The 16,038-nt window shown below is 50.1% G+C and overlaps 8 protein-coding genes across 8 annotated transcripts; 3 read left to right on the forward strand and 5 right to left on the reverse strand.

The window, feature by feature from the left end:
- Positions 1 to 120: 120 nt before the first annotated feature.
- CGGC5_v002023 (uncharacterized protein) lies at positions 121 to 450 on the forward strand (the record flags this gene model as incomplete). The annotated part of the gene is made up of 1 exon (XM_032029059.1): positions 121 to 450. One exon carries the CDS (start codon positions 121 to 123, stop codon positions 448 to 450), a length of 330 nt encoding a protein of 109 aa, XP_031891614.1.
- Positions 451 to 800: 350 nt separating this feature from the next.
- On the reverse strand, positions 801 to 1,620 carry lvr-0 (Levodione reductase; the record flags this gene model as incomplete). The annotated part of the gene is made up of 2 exons (XM_066150911.1): positions 801 to 978; positions 1,052 to 1,620. 2 exons carry the CDS (start codon positions 1,618 to 1,620, stop codon positions 801 to 803), a joined length of 747 nt encoding a protein of 248 aa, XP_066010005.1.
- A 540-nt stretch (positions 1,621 to 2,160) lies between these two features.
- tropI-2 (Hydrolase tropI) lies at positions 2,161 to 3,160 on the reverse strand (the record flags this gene model as incomplete). Its single annotated transcript, XM_032029063.1, has 4 exons — positions 2,161 to 2,363; positions 2,422 to 2,774; positions 2,840 to 2,966; positions 3,022 to 3,160. The coding sequence occupies 4 exons, from the start codon at positions 3,158 to 3,160 to the stop codon at positions 2,161 to 2,163; spliced, it is 822 nt and encodes a 273-aa protein (XP_031891144.1).
- Positions 3,161 to 4,272: 1,112 nt separating this feature from the next.
- Positions 4,273 to 5,892, reverse strand: CGGC5_v002026 (Baeyer-Villiger monooxygenase; the record flags this gene model as incomplete). Its single annotated transcript, XM_032029064.1, has 1 exon — positions 4,273 to 5,892. The coding sequence occupies one exon, from the start codon at positions 5,890 to 5,892 to the stop codon at positions 4,273 to 4,275; it is 1,620 nt and encodes a 539-aa protein (XP_031891143.1).
- Positions 5,893 to 6,659: 767 nt separating this feature from the next.
- On the forward strand, positions 6,660 to 8,704 carry HIP1-1 (Amino-acid permease GAP3; the record flags this gene model as incomplete). The annotated part of the gene is made up of 7 exons (XM_032029065.1): positions 6,660 to 6,830; positions 6,889 to 7,132; positions 7,189 to 7,278; positions 7,341 to 7,552; positions 7,603 to 8,077; positions 8,141 to 8,382; positions 8,471 to 8,704. The coding sequence occupies 7 exons, from the start codon at positions 6,660 to 6,662 to the stop codon at positions 8,702 to 8,704; spliced, it is 1,668 nt and encodes a 555-aa protein (XP_031891142.1).
- An 897-nt stretch (positions 8,705 to 9,601) lies between these two features.
- On the forward strand, positions 9,602 to 10,314 carry yjlB-2 (Uncharacterized protein; the record flags this gene model as incomplete). Its single annotated transcript, XM_032029066.1, has 3 exons — positions 9,602 to 9,958; positions 10,017 to 10,082; positions 10,144 to 10,314. 3 exons carry the CDS (start codon positions 9,602 to 9,604, stop codon positions 10,312 to 10,314), a joined length of 594 nt encoding a protein of 197 aa, XP_031891148.1.
- Positions 10,315 to 10,520: 206 nt separating this feature from the next.
- Positions 10,521 to 11,894, reverse strand: CGGC5_v002029 (uncharacterized protein; the record flags this gene model as incomplete). Its single annotated transcript, XM_032029067.1, has 2 exons — positions 10,521 to 11,661; positions 11,728 to 11,894. 2 exons carry the CDS (start codon positions 11,892 to 11,894, stop codon positions 10,521 to 10,523), a joined length of 1,308 nt encoding a protein of 435 aa, XP_031891147.1.
- Positions 11,895 to 12,872: 978 nt separating this feature from the next.
- On the reverse strand, positions 12,873 to 15,361 carry CGGC5_v002030 (putative transcriptional regulatory protein; the record flags this gene model as incomplete). Its single annotated transcript, XM_032029068.1, has 8 exons — positions 12,873 to 13,318; positions 13,368 to 13,727; positions 13,780 to 14,053; positions 14,103 to 14,653; positions 14,706 to 14,900; positions 14,959 to 15,062; positions 15,118 to 15,240; positions 15,303 to 15,361. 8 exons carry the CDS (start codon positions 15,359 to 15,361, stop codon positions 12,873 to 12,875), a joined length of 2,112 nt encoding a protein of 703 aa, XP_031891146.1.
- Between the last annotated feature and the right edge of the window lie 677 nt (positions 15,362 to 16,038).

Below are 16,038 nucleotides of genomic sequence, written 5' to 3' on the forward strand. Positions count from 1 at the left end.
GCTCGGGTCCCAGACAGATCACGGATAAAGTGACCCGCAACAGTCAACGTACAACTCAGTCGCAAACCAGCAACATTCCCATCTCAACTCTAAGCTCCCCAAACCCAACAAACCGTCAAAATGCCCGCCACCGTCACTGTCCTCTACCCCAACGAGCCCGATGCCAAGTACGACATCGACTACTACATCAACAAGCACATGCCCCTCGCCGGATCGACATGGAAGGCGTTCGGCGTGACCAGCTGGTCTGTCACCAAGTACGCCCCTGGCCCTGACGGCGCGGAGCCCAAGTACGCTTTTGCCGGCATCCTCCAGTGGGACAGCGTCGAGTCAGTCAAGAGGGCGCTTGCTTCAGCCGACACGGCCAAGATCATGCAGGATGTTCCCAACTACAGCAACAAGCAGCCTGTCTTCTTGATCGGCGATGAGGTTCACAACGTTACCGTTTAAGCGCATAAATCGAAAGGGGCATGAATGGGCAAGCAGGCAATGAACTAGCATCAAGATGATCGACGCGTGAAAAGCAGCGGACGAGAATAAACACTTATGACCTTCGATGATTTTTATTTCCGCACAAATCATGACACAGTTGTTGATCACGATGTTAGGCTCAATTAATATTGTCCACTGGGGATATCTGAATTGAGACAATTGCCCTCTGAATTGATGCAACTTAGTTGACGAAAACACACAAAGCTCAACTGTTCCTACACCAAGTCTTGAGGTCTGATCTACAACCAAAGGTTGGGATGAGGACCCGAAACCTCTTTGCGAAATATAACATATAAATGCCATGTGATTCAAAGCCCAGCGCCGCCATCAACACTCCAGGCAGCGCCGTTGACAAAAGTACTCTTGTCACTGAGGAGGAAAACTGTGACGTCTGCAACTTCTTGCGCATCGCCAACCAATGTCGGTGCAGGGAAGTCTTGCACCCTTTCAAGATTGGCCCGGTGCATTGGAGTATCAATCGCGCCACTACAAGCTGTCAGTATCAGACATCTTATTCCGACGCCCCGTCCAGAAGCAGTTTGGAAAAAGGGCAACTTACGGTAGCACACAGTTGACTCTGGCTCTACCTCCGACCTCCTTGGCTGCACTCCGCACCATTCCTAATGAGGCATGTTTGGAACCAGCAAAGACAGCACCTCTAAGAAACCCCTGAGTTGAGAACATACTACCGACATGAACAAAACTCCCGCCATCGGTCAACACGCCGGGTTTGAGTGACTCAGCGAGGAAATTGAATGCCCCTTTGATGTTGAGGTCAACGATGAATTGAAATTCTTCATCGCTTGTTTCCCAGATGGATTGGGTTCCAAGTTCATGGCCACCAGTGCCTGCGAAGTTGGCAACACCGTCAATCTTTCCAAAGTGTGCCATGGTCTCTGCCAAGAAGCTCTTGACGCCTTGACGACTGATGACATCGACAGACTTGACGAGGACTCGGCGTTGAATCTCGGGATCCAAATCGTTTCTGAAATTTTCGAGACTTTTGCCGTTCAAGTCACACATTGCGACCTTTGCCCCTTTTGAGATGAGAGTCTTCGAGGTAGCGAGCCCCATACCTGAGGCAGAGCCAGCAACGACGATGACTCTGTCGGCGAAAGAAGACGTCATTTTGGTATGGTGATTAGAGCGAAGAGAGTGAACAACTGGAAGAACACAAGCCTTTTCTGGCGATTTCAAGTCTACTTATATATTTCATGGGCTTATTTCGTTGTCTGGTTTTACGAATAATTATCACGTCTCCGAGTACAATATGGCAATGCTCCATCATTGAGACGAACCATGATTGGTTCCACCAGACCCATTTTCTGGAATGACACGCTAATGCAGCCCGCTGACACCAAGCAACACCAGTTGCCACCAGTTCAGGGATACAAGACACGTTTGACGACGTTCTCGTCCAAGTTGCGCAAGTGCTGAGGCTAACAGCTTCTGCTTAGCTATGTCATGCATGTGGCTGACATGTCCATTTTGAGTCATGGACGCCAGATCACGAGAAACCCACGTTTCGTCGTGTCATCGAGATCTGCCCACTCTCTCTTAGTCCGCCACAACATAATGGTTAACTGCTACAGGGGGTGCTTGATTTGGTGGACGGTAGTCATCAATACTAGCAAGCTATTTTCAGGCGCTGAACTTCTTTATGCTCGCTCAAATCCAGGATTCAAAGAACCGAACTGCTTGTAGAAACGCATCCTCCTTGCCAGCCTTTTCAACAGGTACATCAAGATTGGGATGGGTTGCAAATCCGTGCGGAACACCCCCATACAAGTTCATAGTCCATGGCTGACCAGTGCGTGCCATAGCCATTTCAATCTCAATTCTTCTTTGTATTTTCATACCCGTGTCCTTTTCTGCTCACAGAATCAGTCATCAAGGAACTCCATTGTTGACATTGCCGAGTCTACTCACCAGCGATGGCCAAGCTAGCGGGGCCTGATATTGCTTTGATTTCATCATCACCAAGCAAAGTCGGGTGAGCAGCGAATGCCGCGTTCACCGCCTTGCCTTGAGGGAATCCCAGCGCACGGAATGCGTACCGGCCGCCGAAACAATATCCCACAGTTGCAATCTTTGAAACGCCCATCTGATCGCGCATATATGAGAGTGCCGTGGTGACGATAGGATCAGTGACGCTCGGTCCGTGCGATCCGAAGAACTCGGTTGCATTGAAGCCGGACTTTGGATCCTCGGATCGTGGCTTTCCATTGAAGAGATCGGGCATGATTGTGACATAACCAGCGCGCGCGAAACTGTCTGTGAGACTGCATGATAGTTAGCTGCTTGATCAAATTGTACTGGGACGACTTCAACACCATGTCACACATACAGTTTGTTCTCCGTTGACTGAATTCCGAACACGTCTGTCAAGTGGACGATGCCAACCGTTGGTTTGGTTTGAGCGAGCATCCCATTGCTACCTGGTTGTTCCTTCGGCTTGGATACGTATATGTCCACTTTCTCACTGTTAAGAAGGAAGCCACGAAGTAGCGTTTCGCATCAATAACTTACGCCCATTGAAGTTGATTACCTGTCCAACCGGAGTGCCTGCGAAGGCAAGAAGAGACAAATCTGCCACAAAGCCGCTTGCCAGTCCAAAGAGATAGCAAGCGGCTAAGATAGTGCTTATGGTGACGTCGAGGAGCCTCATGTCGCATTACCTACGACCGTCGTCGTGGTCGGTCCGCGCAACGCATTGCGGCTGCGAGAAAATAGAAAGGGACGGATACCACTTCATATACGCAGTATGGGTAATCTTAGCACCAAAAGAGAGTTTCCACCACACACTGCGAGTGCCTTGGGGTCAAATGGCGAAATAAACCTTAGGCGATGTTGACTCGCCTCGCTTTCGAGATGAACAGCGGCCTACCACACACCAAGCTCATGCGACTCTTACCCAATGAAAGCCCACGCCTTGTCACCGAGAAATATCCTAATAGCAATGCGGCCGATACCGACGTATTGTCCGTGCGATGATGAGACCAGATGAGGGGTACTGATAGGCTCATCAGATGGACCGAGCCAACGAAAGTCCCCGTTGGCAAGTCAAAACATCTGAACTGCTGCGCCGAATCAGTGATACGATTGGTGAATTGCTCAATTTGTCGATTCCGAGTCGTTTCGTTTTCGTCTCAGCCGAAGCTTGATATCGCGAAACAACCAGCACATATGCTGAATAGCCTCCAGTTTCCGCGAGAAGTGCCCCGCTTGCTGCTGACTTGCTGCAGTGCTGTTTCTCATAACTTGCTCTGGGTGCTTTGGATCTTGGCATGATTAGCATAAGATTTGCTTCCAGAAGCGTCTGATGAACGAGGCAGGAGCAGTACATTCGCAAATGTACCTGCATCCATAAGTCTACTCATGTTTCTCCCTGAATGACGAAGGGTTAGGCTGTCTAGGCTGTCCATACACATAGTCACTGCAATACTAAACCTATTTCGTCTAAATCATTGTTACCACCCCCTTCATCGTTCTTGTCCCTGCCCATGTGCTCAAGTTCATCGAGTCGACCTGATTCAAATAAGCATACATTCACAATCTTCAAACAGCTTTACTAAATATTTTTCCCTCATAGTACACACATAGCTGCATAGGAACGCACTGCATGGATTGTTCTGCATAAAACTTCGCAGGCTTGAGCGCACTATAGAACAGACGCTGGTAGTACAGTAAAATACATAGATGAAGCAAACAAGACTCAAGCGTGTTTTACTAAGAAGGCGTTGGTGAATGTATTTGCTATTAACTAGTCTATCTTACACTCTATTGCATGCTGAACCCGGCAAAGCCATCCGAGGAACACTCATTGATAGCACATCGATACGCTGGCAGGCCGCCCATATAACTGAGCGCCTGCCGAGTTCTTCCTGGAATATTGCCACCCATGTACCAAGACGTCTTATTTTGAGGAAGAAGTGTCCCGTTGCAAATATCATTAGCGCAGTGACCCCATTGTTCCTCGACATCAGATTGCGCATCGATGCGAGTGTATCCGTTCTCTCTTAAATGGACCAAGGCCTGAATGATCCAGTCGCCTTGTATCTCTGAGACGACTGGTCCTGTCGCAGTCGCGGTGGGACTTTGAGGACCATAGAGGAAGAACATGTTTGGGAATCCTGACGTGCTCATGCCCAGGAATGTGCGTGCTCGTCTGCTCCAAACGTCATTGAGAAGTCTTCCTTTGAGCCCCCGAATGTTGACTCGAGTGAAGCTTCCGGTCACGGCGTCAAAACCGGTGGCCAAAAGAAGAGCGTCAAGCTTGTGGATAGTCCCGTCAGACATCTTCACTCCCTCCGGAATGACCTTCTCAATCGGGTTCTTCTTCAATGAGACCAAACTGACGTTGTCTTGATTGAAGACCTCGTAGAAGTTCTGCTCTAAAGATGAACGTTTCGTACCAAAAGGATACGGAGGTTCTTCAGGAGCGAGGTTCTCGATCAACTCAGCATCATCTGTGAGGAGTCTTTGCCGCACTTTGTCCCGCCAAAAGTAGTAGAATTCGTGGTTCGCCTCCAGGTTGGTGCTAAAGTCCATGTAGTTTCCTTGAGTGGGTGCAAAGCCTCCGATATCCCAGAGTTGCTCGAATAAAGCTCTACGTTGTTCTGGCGTATCGTCCATGGCTTTTCTGTTAATAATTGGGTAGGTGAAGCCGGCTCTGGAAAGCTTCATCTGAGAGAAAAGTTCTGGGTATCCGGTCTTGCTGGGGGGATCTAGTGCTAGGGACTTCTGTCTCATGGGCACTGCACAGTTAGGCGAACGTTGGAGGACAACGAGGTTTTCTGCAGTGGGGCCGAGCTCTTGGACAAGTTGGACGCCAGTCGCACCAGTGCCGATGATGCCAATCTTCTTCCCCGTCAAGTCGAGGTGATGATCTGGCCAACGGGCCGTATGACATGAGAAGCCCTTGAAGGTGTCGAGCCCCTTGATGTTCGGCACGTACATCTTGGCAGCAAAGCCCATCGCAAGTAGGAGAAAGGGTGCTGTGGCTGTGTGGCCACTGTCCGTTTGAATCGTCCAGTCGTTGGCCTGGGGGTCGAAAGTAGCGTCAGTCACCCTAGCACCATAGGTGACGTCCTTGCTGAGGTCCCACTTCTGGTCGACAAACTCGAAGTACCTGACCATCTCGGCCTGACTGGGGTATTTCTCAGCCCATTCCCATTCCTTCCATATTTCGGGGTCGGAGAATTCGTAGTAGGGAGTGTCGGTATCAACGCGAGCGCCAGGGTAGCGGTTGTGCCACCAGACGCCGCCTAGGCCATGGCCTTCCTCGAAGATCTGGGCCCGAAATCCTTGTTTTCTCAAGTTCCGGAGAAGGTAGCAGCCGCCGAAACCTGCCCCAACAATGATGACGTCCAGGGGACGGTTGTCAATGTAGGATGGCATGTTCTGATTGATATCGTGCGTTGAGCTTGCTGGATGATGTGGCTGAATGATCGGACGAGGTTTCTTAGTTGTTGGAAAGGTATTGACCTTATCAATCCACGAAGATGGTCTTATTTATCTTTGACTTGCCCACCTACAAAATGCCTACACCTTACTGATAAACACTGGACAGCATGAATGCGCCTGGATAACAGATCCGAACCTGTCTCAAACATCAGTCTCACGGTCATCGCATCCGACTGCCCACCATAGTGGACGATGAGAGTAACCAACCACGGTTGCCCGGGTTGCCGAAGACGGAGCTGCTTGGGTAGGTTCGGTGATTACGCTTGCATCGGCGATAGAGCCCTCATCGGATGCGTTTCCCGTAGCGTGATGCTATCGCGTGAACCCAACTGCTTGCTGTGGAGGGTGGAAACGCGGGGAAAGCGGGTCTTTATCTGCAGAAGCTGAGGTTTGACAAGGAAGCTAAACAAGGATTGCCTGTTCATTATCAGCTTGGCAGATAGCTGATAGACAGGGAGCACGCATTATTCCAAGATACCAGAGATATCAGGGGGACATTGGTTGGCTTATTGCGCTTGGCATCAGTCCATTTCGTGCTGATTGCCTACACGCAATCTCGGAATACATAACTGGCAATCGCCCTGCAGTTCCGAGCTCATGCAGCTCGTTTGAACTCACTTGACTTTTCAAGAGCCCAAGACGCAGCTTTTCGCATGCGCGCAACCCCCACCGAGCCACGTGAAGAGCACACATCCGATACCATGACCGCCTCCAACGAGTCTCCGCCAATTGCTGCGGACGAAAAGTTCGGCACCGAAAAGACTGGAAATGGCAGCCTACATCCGACAAACAGCGTGGTCGAGGGCCACACGCAACTGCAGGAGGATCGGAACGGTCAATTTCACCGCTCGTTTACTCCACGTCAAGTCCATGTCAGAAGCACTGCTTGTCTTGCACAATTTGGCGCATACCTACTAACCTACACCTAAGATTATCTCACTGGGATCGAATATTGGCAGCGGAGTCTTTATTGCGACTGGGAAGGCGCTTTCAACAGGCGGTCCAGGCAACATGGTGCTCGCTTATCTGATGGTATGCAGCTGTGTCTGGGCCGTCCTCCAATCACTGTCGGAGATGACTATCGCCTTCCCCGTATCTGGAAACTACATTGACTACGCCGATCGTTGGGTTGATCCAGCGCTTGCTTTTGGTGCCGGCTTTGCTGAATGGCTTGGTTGGTTTCTGTCCACCTTCATACGTAGCCTTCGGTTGTTTGCTAATGATGTGAAGGATGGACTGCTATCGTCGCCGCAGAGACAGGTTTCTTCCACGTGTTGATCTCACTATGGGCTGGAGACTCGTTTCCACTGGCGGGAACTGGTGCGTTCCACATCGACTTTCTCCACCCCTGCGACAAACAACTAACAAACATTATCTGAAAGTATCACTCTTCCTCGTCGCATGCTTCATCATCTTCCTCCTACCAAACAGCGCCTTCGCTTGGTTCGAATACGTCACCTCAATCATCAAGATCTTTCTCTTCCTCATCATTATTGTCCTGTCGCTTGCGTTGGTCTTGGGTGCTGGCCCGAATGGTCGTATTCATCATGGCGAGACTTGGACTGAATTGCCGGCGTTCCTAAACGGATTTACGGTGAGCAACGAGGATCTCTGACGACGAGAGCACAATCTGATTCACACTAGGGCTTTGCGAACTGTGCGCTGCTTGCGGTTTGGGCGGTTGGTGATCAAGTTTTCATCGGCATCATGGGCGGTGAGGCAGCTAGCCCGCGCTTTTCGATGGCCCATGCAACGAAGCTTGTGCCGTTTCGGGTCAACTTTATCTACATGATCAGCGTCGTCTTCATCACGATTCTTGTCCCCTCAAGCGATGAGAGGTTACTCGGCGGAAGCAGCGTTGCAGCGTCGCCGTTCGTTGTTGCCATTGAAGATGCCGGTATCAAAGGCATCTCGTCTTTGCTCAATGCTGGAATGATGTGTGGTGTTTTGGCCATTGCTGCAGAAGCAGTCTACCTTTCTTCAAGAATATTGAGGACGATGGCTCATCAGAAGCTTCTCCCCGAGCGGCTTGCCCAGGTTGATAATAAGGGAAGACCAAGATGGGCACTGCTCATTACGTGCATCGCTGCGCTCATCATGTCATACATCCAGCTTGCATGTGAGTCAACCCTGTCTCTGGTGGTCCCTCTAACCTCGATGTGTTGCTAACCATCCTTCACAGCCGGTGGCTTGACCGTCTTGAACTGGCTGATTTCCATCACGAGTGCTTCATTCTTCACTAATTGGATCATCATCTCGTTCACAAACTGGCGTTTCCACGCTGCACTCAAGGCACAGAACGACCCGCTCTTCTCCCAAGTTTATGCATGGAAGTCCACAGCCTGGCCTCTGGCACCGGCTTGGCTCATGCTCATATCGCTGCTGCTTTTGGCATGCTGCCTGATTTGCGGTATCGACCCTATTGTAAGTGTACATTGTTAGCCTTCACATAGGCCGTGACGTTTGATCTCAGAGTTTCCAAGCAGAGCTAATCATAAGTGTGTGGTTTTAGGGAAGCGACTCGTTCAGCGCGGAGAACTTCTTCCAATACATGATCGGATTTCTCGTCATCGTCGTGTTCACCATAGGATACAAGGTTATCTACCGCACTCCGTGGAGAGACCCGAACACAGCTGACTGTGTCACCGGTCGGCGCAACTTGAGTGTTGAAGAGATAAACCAGCTGGATGACTACTACAAGATGTCTAGATGGAGAAGGTTCCTTACGTATGTACAGTTGTGGTAACACAACAACGTCAAATTCAAGCAGATCAAGTCTCCAAGACTTGGTAATTTGGACCAGCACATTTGAGCAACGTATTTGTCCCATGGGTAATCAGTGTCGAAGAATAAGTTTGAGTGCACACACTGAAAAAATTTAATATGGTGATGCAAATGTTATTCCAGCTGTATCATAGATATAACACCAACCAGACAAAATAGAACACGACCCAGCACCGCATTGCGAATATCTGAATGCCAATTTCGCACTATCAGCACGGACATGCGTTTCACGAGCTTGTAGATGTTTTGCAACGTGATTTTCCTTACCTGCTTCGGTGTGCAATGACCATGAATGCTTCTTGACAAGCAATTCTTGGCTTCTATTCCGGTAGAGATAATCTGACTTCACACAATTCCCCCTGCCTTTGGTTACTGATACGCCAAATACGCCGGATCACCAATCCCACCGGCACGGACAGCCGCTATGAGCGAACACTGGGTGCTGTTACGATCTGGGATTAGCATGATCTCGACCAATAAAATCTTATCCGAAATCTTCGGATACGCCATTTACGCCGCTCACGAACTGGAAAACACGGAGTTTACTTCTGTGGAAAGGGTCTCTAAGATCACGCTCTCGGGGATGACATTCCCATCGGCAACCGCATCCGATTGCACACCAAATAATTGCAACCAAAGAAACCACACCGAGTTCTTGGGTAATAAAGATTTTCAGTACGGACTTTGAAGCCGAAGATTGACAATCCTTTGAGTGAAGAGTAAGACAGCTCACATAGATAAAAGTCATAGCAGCAAGCACCCAAAGATTGAGACTCGGATTTTGTAAACAAGCACAGGGCAACCACATTTGGCAAAAACATTCAACAATATCGCCTCTTTCGATTGAGTATCAACCACTATGGCCGTGAACCAAACAACCCCCGAGACCTTCTACGTCCCTGCCACCCCGCATTCCCCAAACTCCACCCTTCCCGTCGTCGTATACAGGAACGCGCTTGCGGACAGATCGTACGAAGCCGCAATGGAAGTCCTCCAATCAAACCAATGGATAAGAGGTGGACACTGGAAGATTGCCAACGAGAAGCTTGCTGCTACTCCACACTACCATGCCACCACTCACGAGGCGTACACCGTCTTGCATGGCACAGGCACTTACCTTCTTGGCAAGTCGCCCCTGGATGCGGACTTTGACGAGCACGGAAACGCCGTCGGCGTTAAGTTTGTGGCTCGTCCTGGGGATGTCTTCGCTTGGCCGGTGGGTTGACGCCTATCTTCATGGATACCTTACACGTACGTCTGACTAACTGTACTAGGCTGGGGTGACGCACTTCGTCACCGACACTCAAGATGACTATGAGATCATCGGGTTCTATGCATTGGTAAGTTGCAGGGCTGGGGTCGAGAACCTGTGGAGTTCAGGGTGATCTTAACAGTCAGCAGACCGGCTTCAACACAGTAGAAGAGCCTTACGACATGGAGTACGCTTTAGATTCGGAAGAGGAGACCGCTAAGAAGCGAGAGATGTGTGAGCGTGTGCCCGGCCCAGAACTTGATCCAGTATATGGAAAGGAAGGATCGATGCCAAAGCTTTGGAAAAGGACTGGCCAGTGACTGGAGTACGAATGCAAGTGTAGAGACACAGGGGCAATTTGGACATTGACCGGGCCATTCGATGATTCATGCTACTTAGTCCCACTGACCGCTCCCATAGTCTTGCAAGTACATCTTAATTCTAAATATCCCATCAAATTCATTCCCCCCTGTTGAATTCTCTTGTGTTGGGATGTATTTGAAGAGCCATTTATCAGTTTGTTGGATTAATTCGAAGCGTAGTCTTCAAACTGCCATGCAGACCAACTAGGAGCAGGGTTGCCCTCTCCAGTGCAGTTCGCAACGACGAACGGGTCAATGATGCCCCCGGGGCCCGCCACCCTCACTCCAAAACCACCAGGGCCAGCCGCGTTGGCGTAGAAGATTCGGTAAGGGATGTACTCGAACAGCCCATCAAATGGCTCTACGGTAAAGCTGTAAGGGCTCGGCGTGCTGCAACAGCGGCCAGATTTGTTGCTGTTGCTAGCAGAAAACTGGCCAGTTCGAGCATTGTTACCAACCCAAATGAGAATGACATCGTCAGGAGTTTCGGGAATAACGCTGTAGGTGCCAGGAGCGGTGACCTCGATATAACCGCGGTGTTGAATGACGTTGCACTCGAAGGTGGAGTTTTCCGGGCCCCGGACGCCGTTGTACTCGACAGGACCAGAGGCCTGAGCACTGCTTCGTCGCAAGCCGATTGTGCCATAGCCAGGTGTTAAGCCAGTGGCGTCGGGAGTGCGGCCCATGAGAAGTTCTCCAAGGTCGATGGCGCGAGATGGAGACGTGTACAACACCCCTCGGCACTCTGGAGAGCGTGGCTCAAAGGTGTAGATGGCGAACTCAAGACCTGGCGTGCAAAGCGGCAAGCTGGGGGCGGATGAGATGCTTGTTGTGGCAGGGATCAGACCATCGGTTGATGAGGAACTGGCCGGTTCAGATGTGATGAAGCTGGTGGGATTTTGAGTGACCGTGTCGGAGGTATCCGAAGTACGGGATGGCTCCAATGTGGTAACATCAGAGGGCTCCGAGGAGGTGGAAGGTTCCGAGGAAGTAGAGGGCTCCACGGTGGCTGTCTCTGAGTCATCTGAGATGGTAGAAGACCTAGAGCTGCTAGAAACAATTGATTCCTCTATAGAGCCTGTGGCGCTAGGAGAGAGAATAGTTGTAACAGAGGCGCTGGTGACGGGCGTGGTTCGGGTACCCGAAACCGTGATGGCGGTGGCCTGGATGCCTTCGATACATTGGCATGCAGACCAATAGGCTGTGATATCTGGGCAGGAGCTGGCGTAGGCAGGCTTGATGCCCGTGATTACGGGTTCAGGGGCGTCCTGGCGGCGAACATGCACATTTCTGCCGATAATCGGTCTATGTCACCAGTCAACCTCTTGGACAAATCTTGAAAACTGATGTCACAGAATGCTTCTGACTTACTGAACCGCAGCTGTCACGAACGCTGCACAAAGAGATGACCTGGAAGCAAAAGGAGGGTCCTTTCTGGCTGTACCCGCAACCGCGCGGCCACAGTTGTTGTTGCAGATCGCCGCAGAGGCAAAACTTGGCACAAGCAAGGCCATGCTTAGAATAGTGGATGATTTCATGGCGAGAGAAAAAGGGAGTAAAGGGTTGGAAGGATGTGTTGAATTGGAGATGGCCCATGAGAGAAAATGCGGCTCAAGAGCCTTCTTTTATGCTGATTGAGCCTGGTATATCAAACTTGTCCTCTAGTAGGTAGCCTCTTGGCCAAGCTTTACGAGCGCGACATATTTGCTGATGGTTTGGGAAGGCTTATGCGAACATGCCATTCAGAATACCTTACGCGCATCTGTGGAATTGTTGTTGACGGAACGCAGACGGACTCACCGACAACTTGGATCACCAAGTTGAGCTGAGCTGAGGTGAAATGTGGACATCTTGGACACCCAAATACACCCCTTGCCAAACCCTCTTCTGATAGAATTGCGACACCTGAGGGTTTTCAATCAGGAAGCATCAGCAGAAAACGACTATAGTCATCAGGTACCAGAAGTGTCAGGTATCTTGCTCTCAGCTTCCAAATGATCATTGCACGAGTTCCATATTCGAAATTGACGAGAAGGACAGAATTCGGATACGTAATTAGGTGGTCAATGATATCACTGTATGGTGGCAAATCAAGAAGGGTGATGGGGCGTTCTGGCGTTCCACAAGTTAGACCACATGGCGGAGCCTAAGGGGACACAAAAATGCAACTCAAGTCTATTGTTTTACGTTGATCGGAAACTGAATCAAGTCTCAGATGGGAAAGACTAAGTTGGGTCACATTCTGCGAACGTTCTCAGCCCTCTGAGCCCTTTCCAAAGGAACTGAGAAGTCTCAAATGACCTTATCCGGTAATATCCACAGCTCTTCTGGCATTCGCCAAGCGTCTGAAACATGGAAAGCCCCGAACAAGGGACCGCGACTTACTGCCCTTTGCCCATTCTTTGATCGCTCCTCCCGGAATATTTACGAACACTAGCGCGTTTTCGATTTCATGAAGTCAGATTCTTGTGAAATCTTATTACGTGACTGGAATATCTCTTGTCCCGTTTAGCCAGCTACGTTCCGTGATGATCCGCTGACAAAGGCCGACTTAAGCTATCGACGTCCAAAGAATTAGCCAGCTGCATGAGCTGTTCAGTGCTCAATTCAAAATGCAACCCAAAATCAATGTCATCCGTGAACCCCATGCCCAATTCCGGAGCACCGGCTAATGTTCCGCCGGGGGTCATTTGTGCCATGACATCGGAGCGAAAATCTTGGACGGGCAGGATCTCAGCGCCGTCGACTTGGAGGTGGCTCAAATATCCGTCGAGTTGCTTCAGCTCTGATGCGATCATCGTCGCAATTTTGCTTCCATGTGAACTCATCTCATCGAACAGAGCATGAGCTCGTTGGGTCAGTTGAGCATGGTCTGGGACCAGCGAGGGATCAATGGCGGCACCCATGGATATGGCAATGGCTGCTGTAAACGTCGCATCAAGATCAAAAGTCAAGAAGCTTTCTGGATTGATAGTCAACAATGAGAACATTCTTCATGGCAGACAGCTTACCCAGCAGGCCTTGGTTGAGTAGTCTCGATAGAATCTTGATACTCTGACAACAAGACTCCATGCAAACTTGGAGAAGACCTTTGACACTTTCAGATTGCGCCCAACGTAACGGGGTTGTATGAGACTGGCCGAGTCTCGACTGTAGGAAGATGAATAAGAGTGGCCTCGTCGTGAGCACGATGCATTGGTGATATTGGAGATGAAGGTGTGCCGACACACGCGACACGCCTGATGTGTTCTCGCTGGAATCGATGTCAAAGAGCTCATTGAGCTGGCCAGCCACATTAGCTATGCTTTGAAGTAGCGATTTTGTGGCGCTTAGATAGCGACTGTCCAGTTGCCCGTCAATGCCGTAAACACCTATGAATTATAAGCGCCGGGAGTACATTCACATAAGGGGGCGACGACCTACTGCGATGAATTTGCCCGAGAATTTGCGCCAACTTCACTTGGATGTGCATGACACTTGTCCTCTGTCCCTGATCGGGGCGGGCAGGGAAAGGCGTACATATGTTTTCATCGTTGATGAACATGGGAACACCAAGGAGAGTAGACATATGTCTCTCCAGCACGTAAAGGGTCCACCACATCAAACGGCACTTCTGGACGTAGGCTTCGTCCAAGTATTGCCCTTGCATCTCTGTATACATTCCACCTTCAAGTGCTAAGCTTACAGCCTGGGATATCTTGTGAATGTCAGTTTCCCACCACTAAACTTTGTAGATGTCAACTCACATGCCGGTACGCCGACGTGCGACAACTGAGGCATTGCAAGTAAAGTGCTGCACAGCAGAGAACTTGTATCTTTTCAACAAAGTCGCATTCGAAAAACGTGAAGTCCGGCATAATCTTCATGGCATGGACAAAAAGATCTAAGCCAGGAGGAGTTTGAGATCTCGTAGTTTGCACCACAAATGCTTTCCCAAACGCCAGGAGAATGAGGTAGTGCACACACCAGAGACGTGACAGGCCTGGATGGTTGGCCCCGTGCTCGTGGAATAGAGCAAACTGCTTCATAAAGTTTTCTTCGTCAAAGAGGTAGAATAGGCGGCCACAGCGAAATTTTACCGAGTTTATCAGATAAATAGCGAAGTCCTGAGTAGGCAGGTTGGAAGGACAAAAGTCGTCACGAGAGCAGGAACTCCTACCCCCGTCCCACTTCAAGTCGTAGACGTTCCCGTCGAAGAACAGGTTGTCGATTTGCAAAGGCGTTCCTGTGATAGCTTCATGCGTCATTGTTAAAACCCGTCGTCCAAAAGCCCAATTTGAAGATGTTCCCATGAAAACTGAGTCTCATTCGTAAGTACTTTGTGGTCAACTTTCAATGCAGGTACTAACCAGGTGCTCCATGTGGTCCCGGGACCCAGTCAATTGTATGAAACGCTAAAGGGTTGGTCAGGGGCGCTTCGGCCACATCACCTGGCTCTTGAGCTGCTGTAGCTGCCCTTGATGATGATGGTGATGCAGGTGCAAGGCCTGACGAGCGCCGAGTTGTGTCCAAATTATCGTCTGTGATGCAGCTCGTTTCACCATCTTGTTCATTTCCTTCAGCAATCCATACCTCATTCAATGTTGATCTTTGCACACTTACACATTTCGGGACTCATTAAGTCTTCCAAGTTCCTGCTCACTGGATCTTCATTCGGCTCGCGCCTCTCATATGCTGCTAATCTGTCGTGCAGCTCACTTATGTACCTGTACAGCTTAGACCACCTTGCCGCCTTTCTCGAGTCTGGTATTTCACACTTACTTTCTGGTAACGAGTACTTTCTGATTTTCGTCAGGAAAGTGGCACATCAAGTCTCGCTTTGTGCATTGCTGGCACGGCTCAAGCCCGGAGCATCTTATCTTTTGATCGCGACATCTTGTGCAACTTGGGAGATAAGACAGGTCAGCAATATGCTTCATCATTAACAGAGGCTGGAAGGCCCTTACGCTTTGGGCACACGTTTACGCGGTGGCCGAGCACGCTTTGAGCCACTTTTCGGGGGCATCTTCAATGCTATGAATGGGCATCTATTGAATTCTCAATAGAGAAGACCTCGACAGCGGTTCAAGATACTGTTAGTTTGGGCCATGCTGCTAGAGCGGGGGAGGCGCGTTTCCGAGTGGGGTAAAAGCGGGGTCTGCCCCGATATGATCAATGGTTTCGCAGGAGGAAGGTATCCGCGGAAAGATCGGTATTGTGTCACTTAGATAGTTGCCATCAAGTGTAGAAGACGCTTGAAGAGAGGGCTTCGATGAGAAGACATAAGATGTAAATTTCTCAGATGGGGTATTGAATCTCGAAAGCAGCCCGACGATGTTGCAGGTCGCATACTGCAGCAGATCGGAGCTACATCCGGGGGTACATCGGATGGCAACCCGCAGCAGGTTCAAATGCCGCACAAAGACAAGCCAGGCTTTGATATCCATGCCGATATCCGTGTGGCTTGAGATTCGAGTTCTGTCTTAAAAACATAGAAAAGATCGCGAGGCCCACTGCTCCACGAGCCTCAATCACGTCAACTTCGATGGCTAGTCCATACAGCCACCCAAGTCCCTGTTTCTTCCGGTTTTCGGAGGCTTCCGTGCTGTTGCCCCGCGCGTCATCCCCGCGAACCGAATTGCGGGTGGCTGGTCGTTCTTTACTGGGTTACCCAAGCTTTCCCGCACTTGACCTACAGTCACA

The sequence above is a fragment of the Colletotrichum fructicola genome, assembly GCF_000319635.2.
Source record: "Colletotrichum fructicola Nara gc5 chromosome Unknown KSG_Nara_v1_contig01, whole genome shotgun sequence".
NCBI classification, from domain to species: Eukaryota; Fungi; Ascomycota; class Sordariomycetes; order Glomerellales; family Glomerellaceae; genus Colletotrichum; species Colletotrichum fructicola.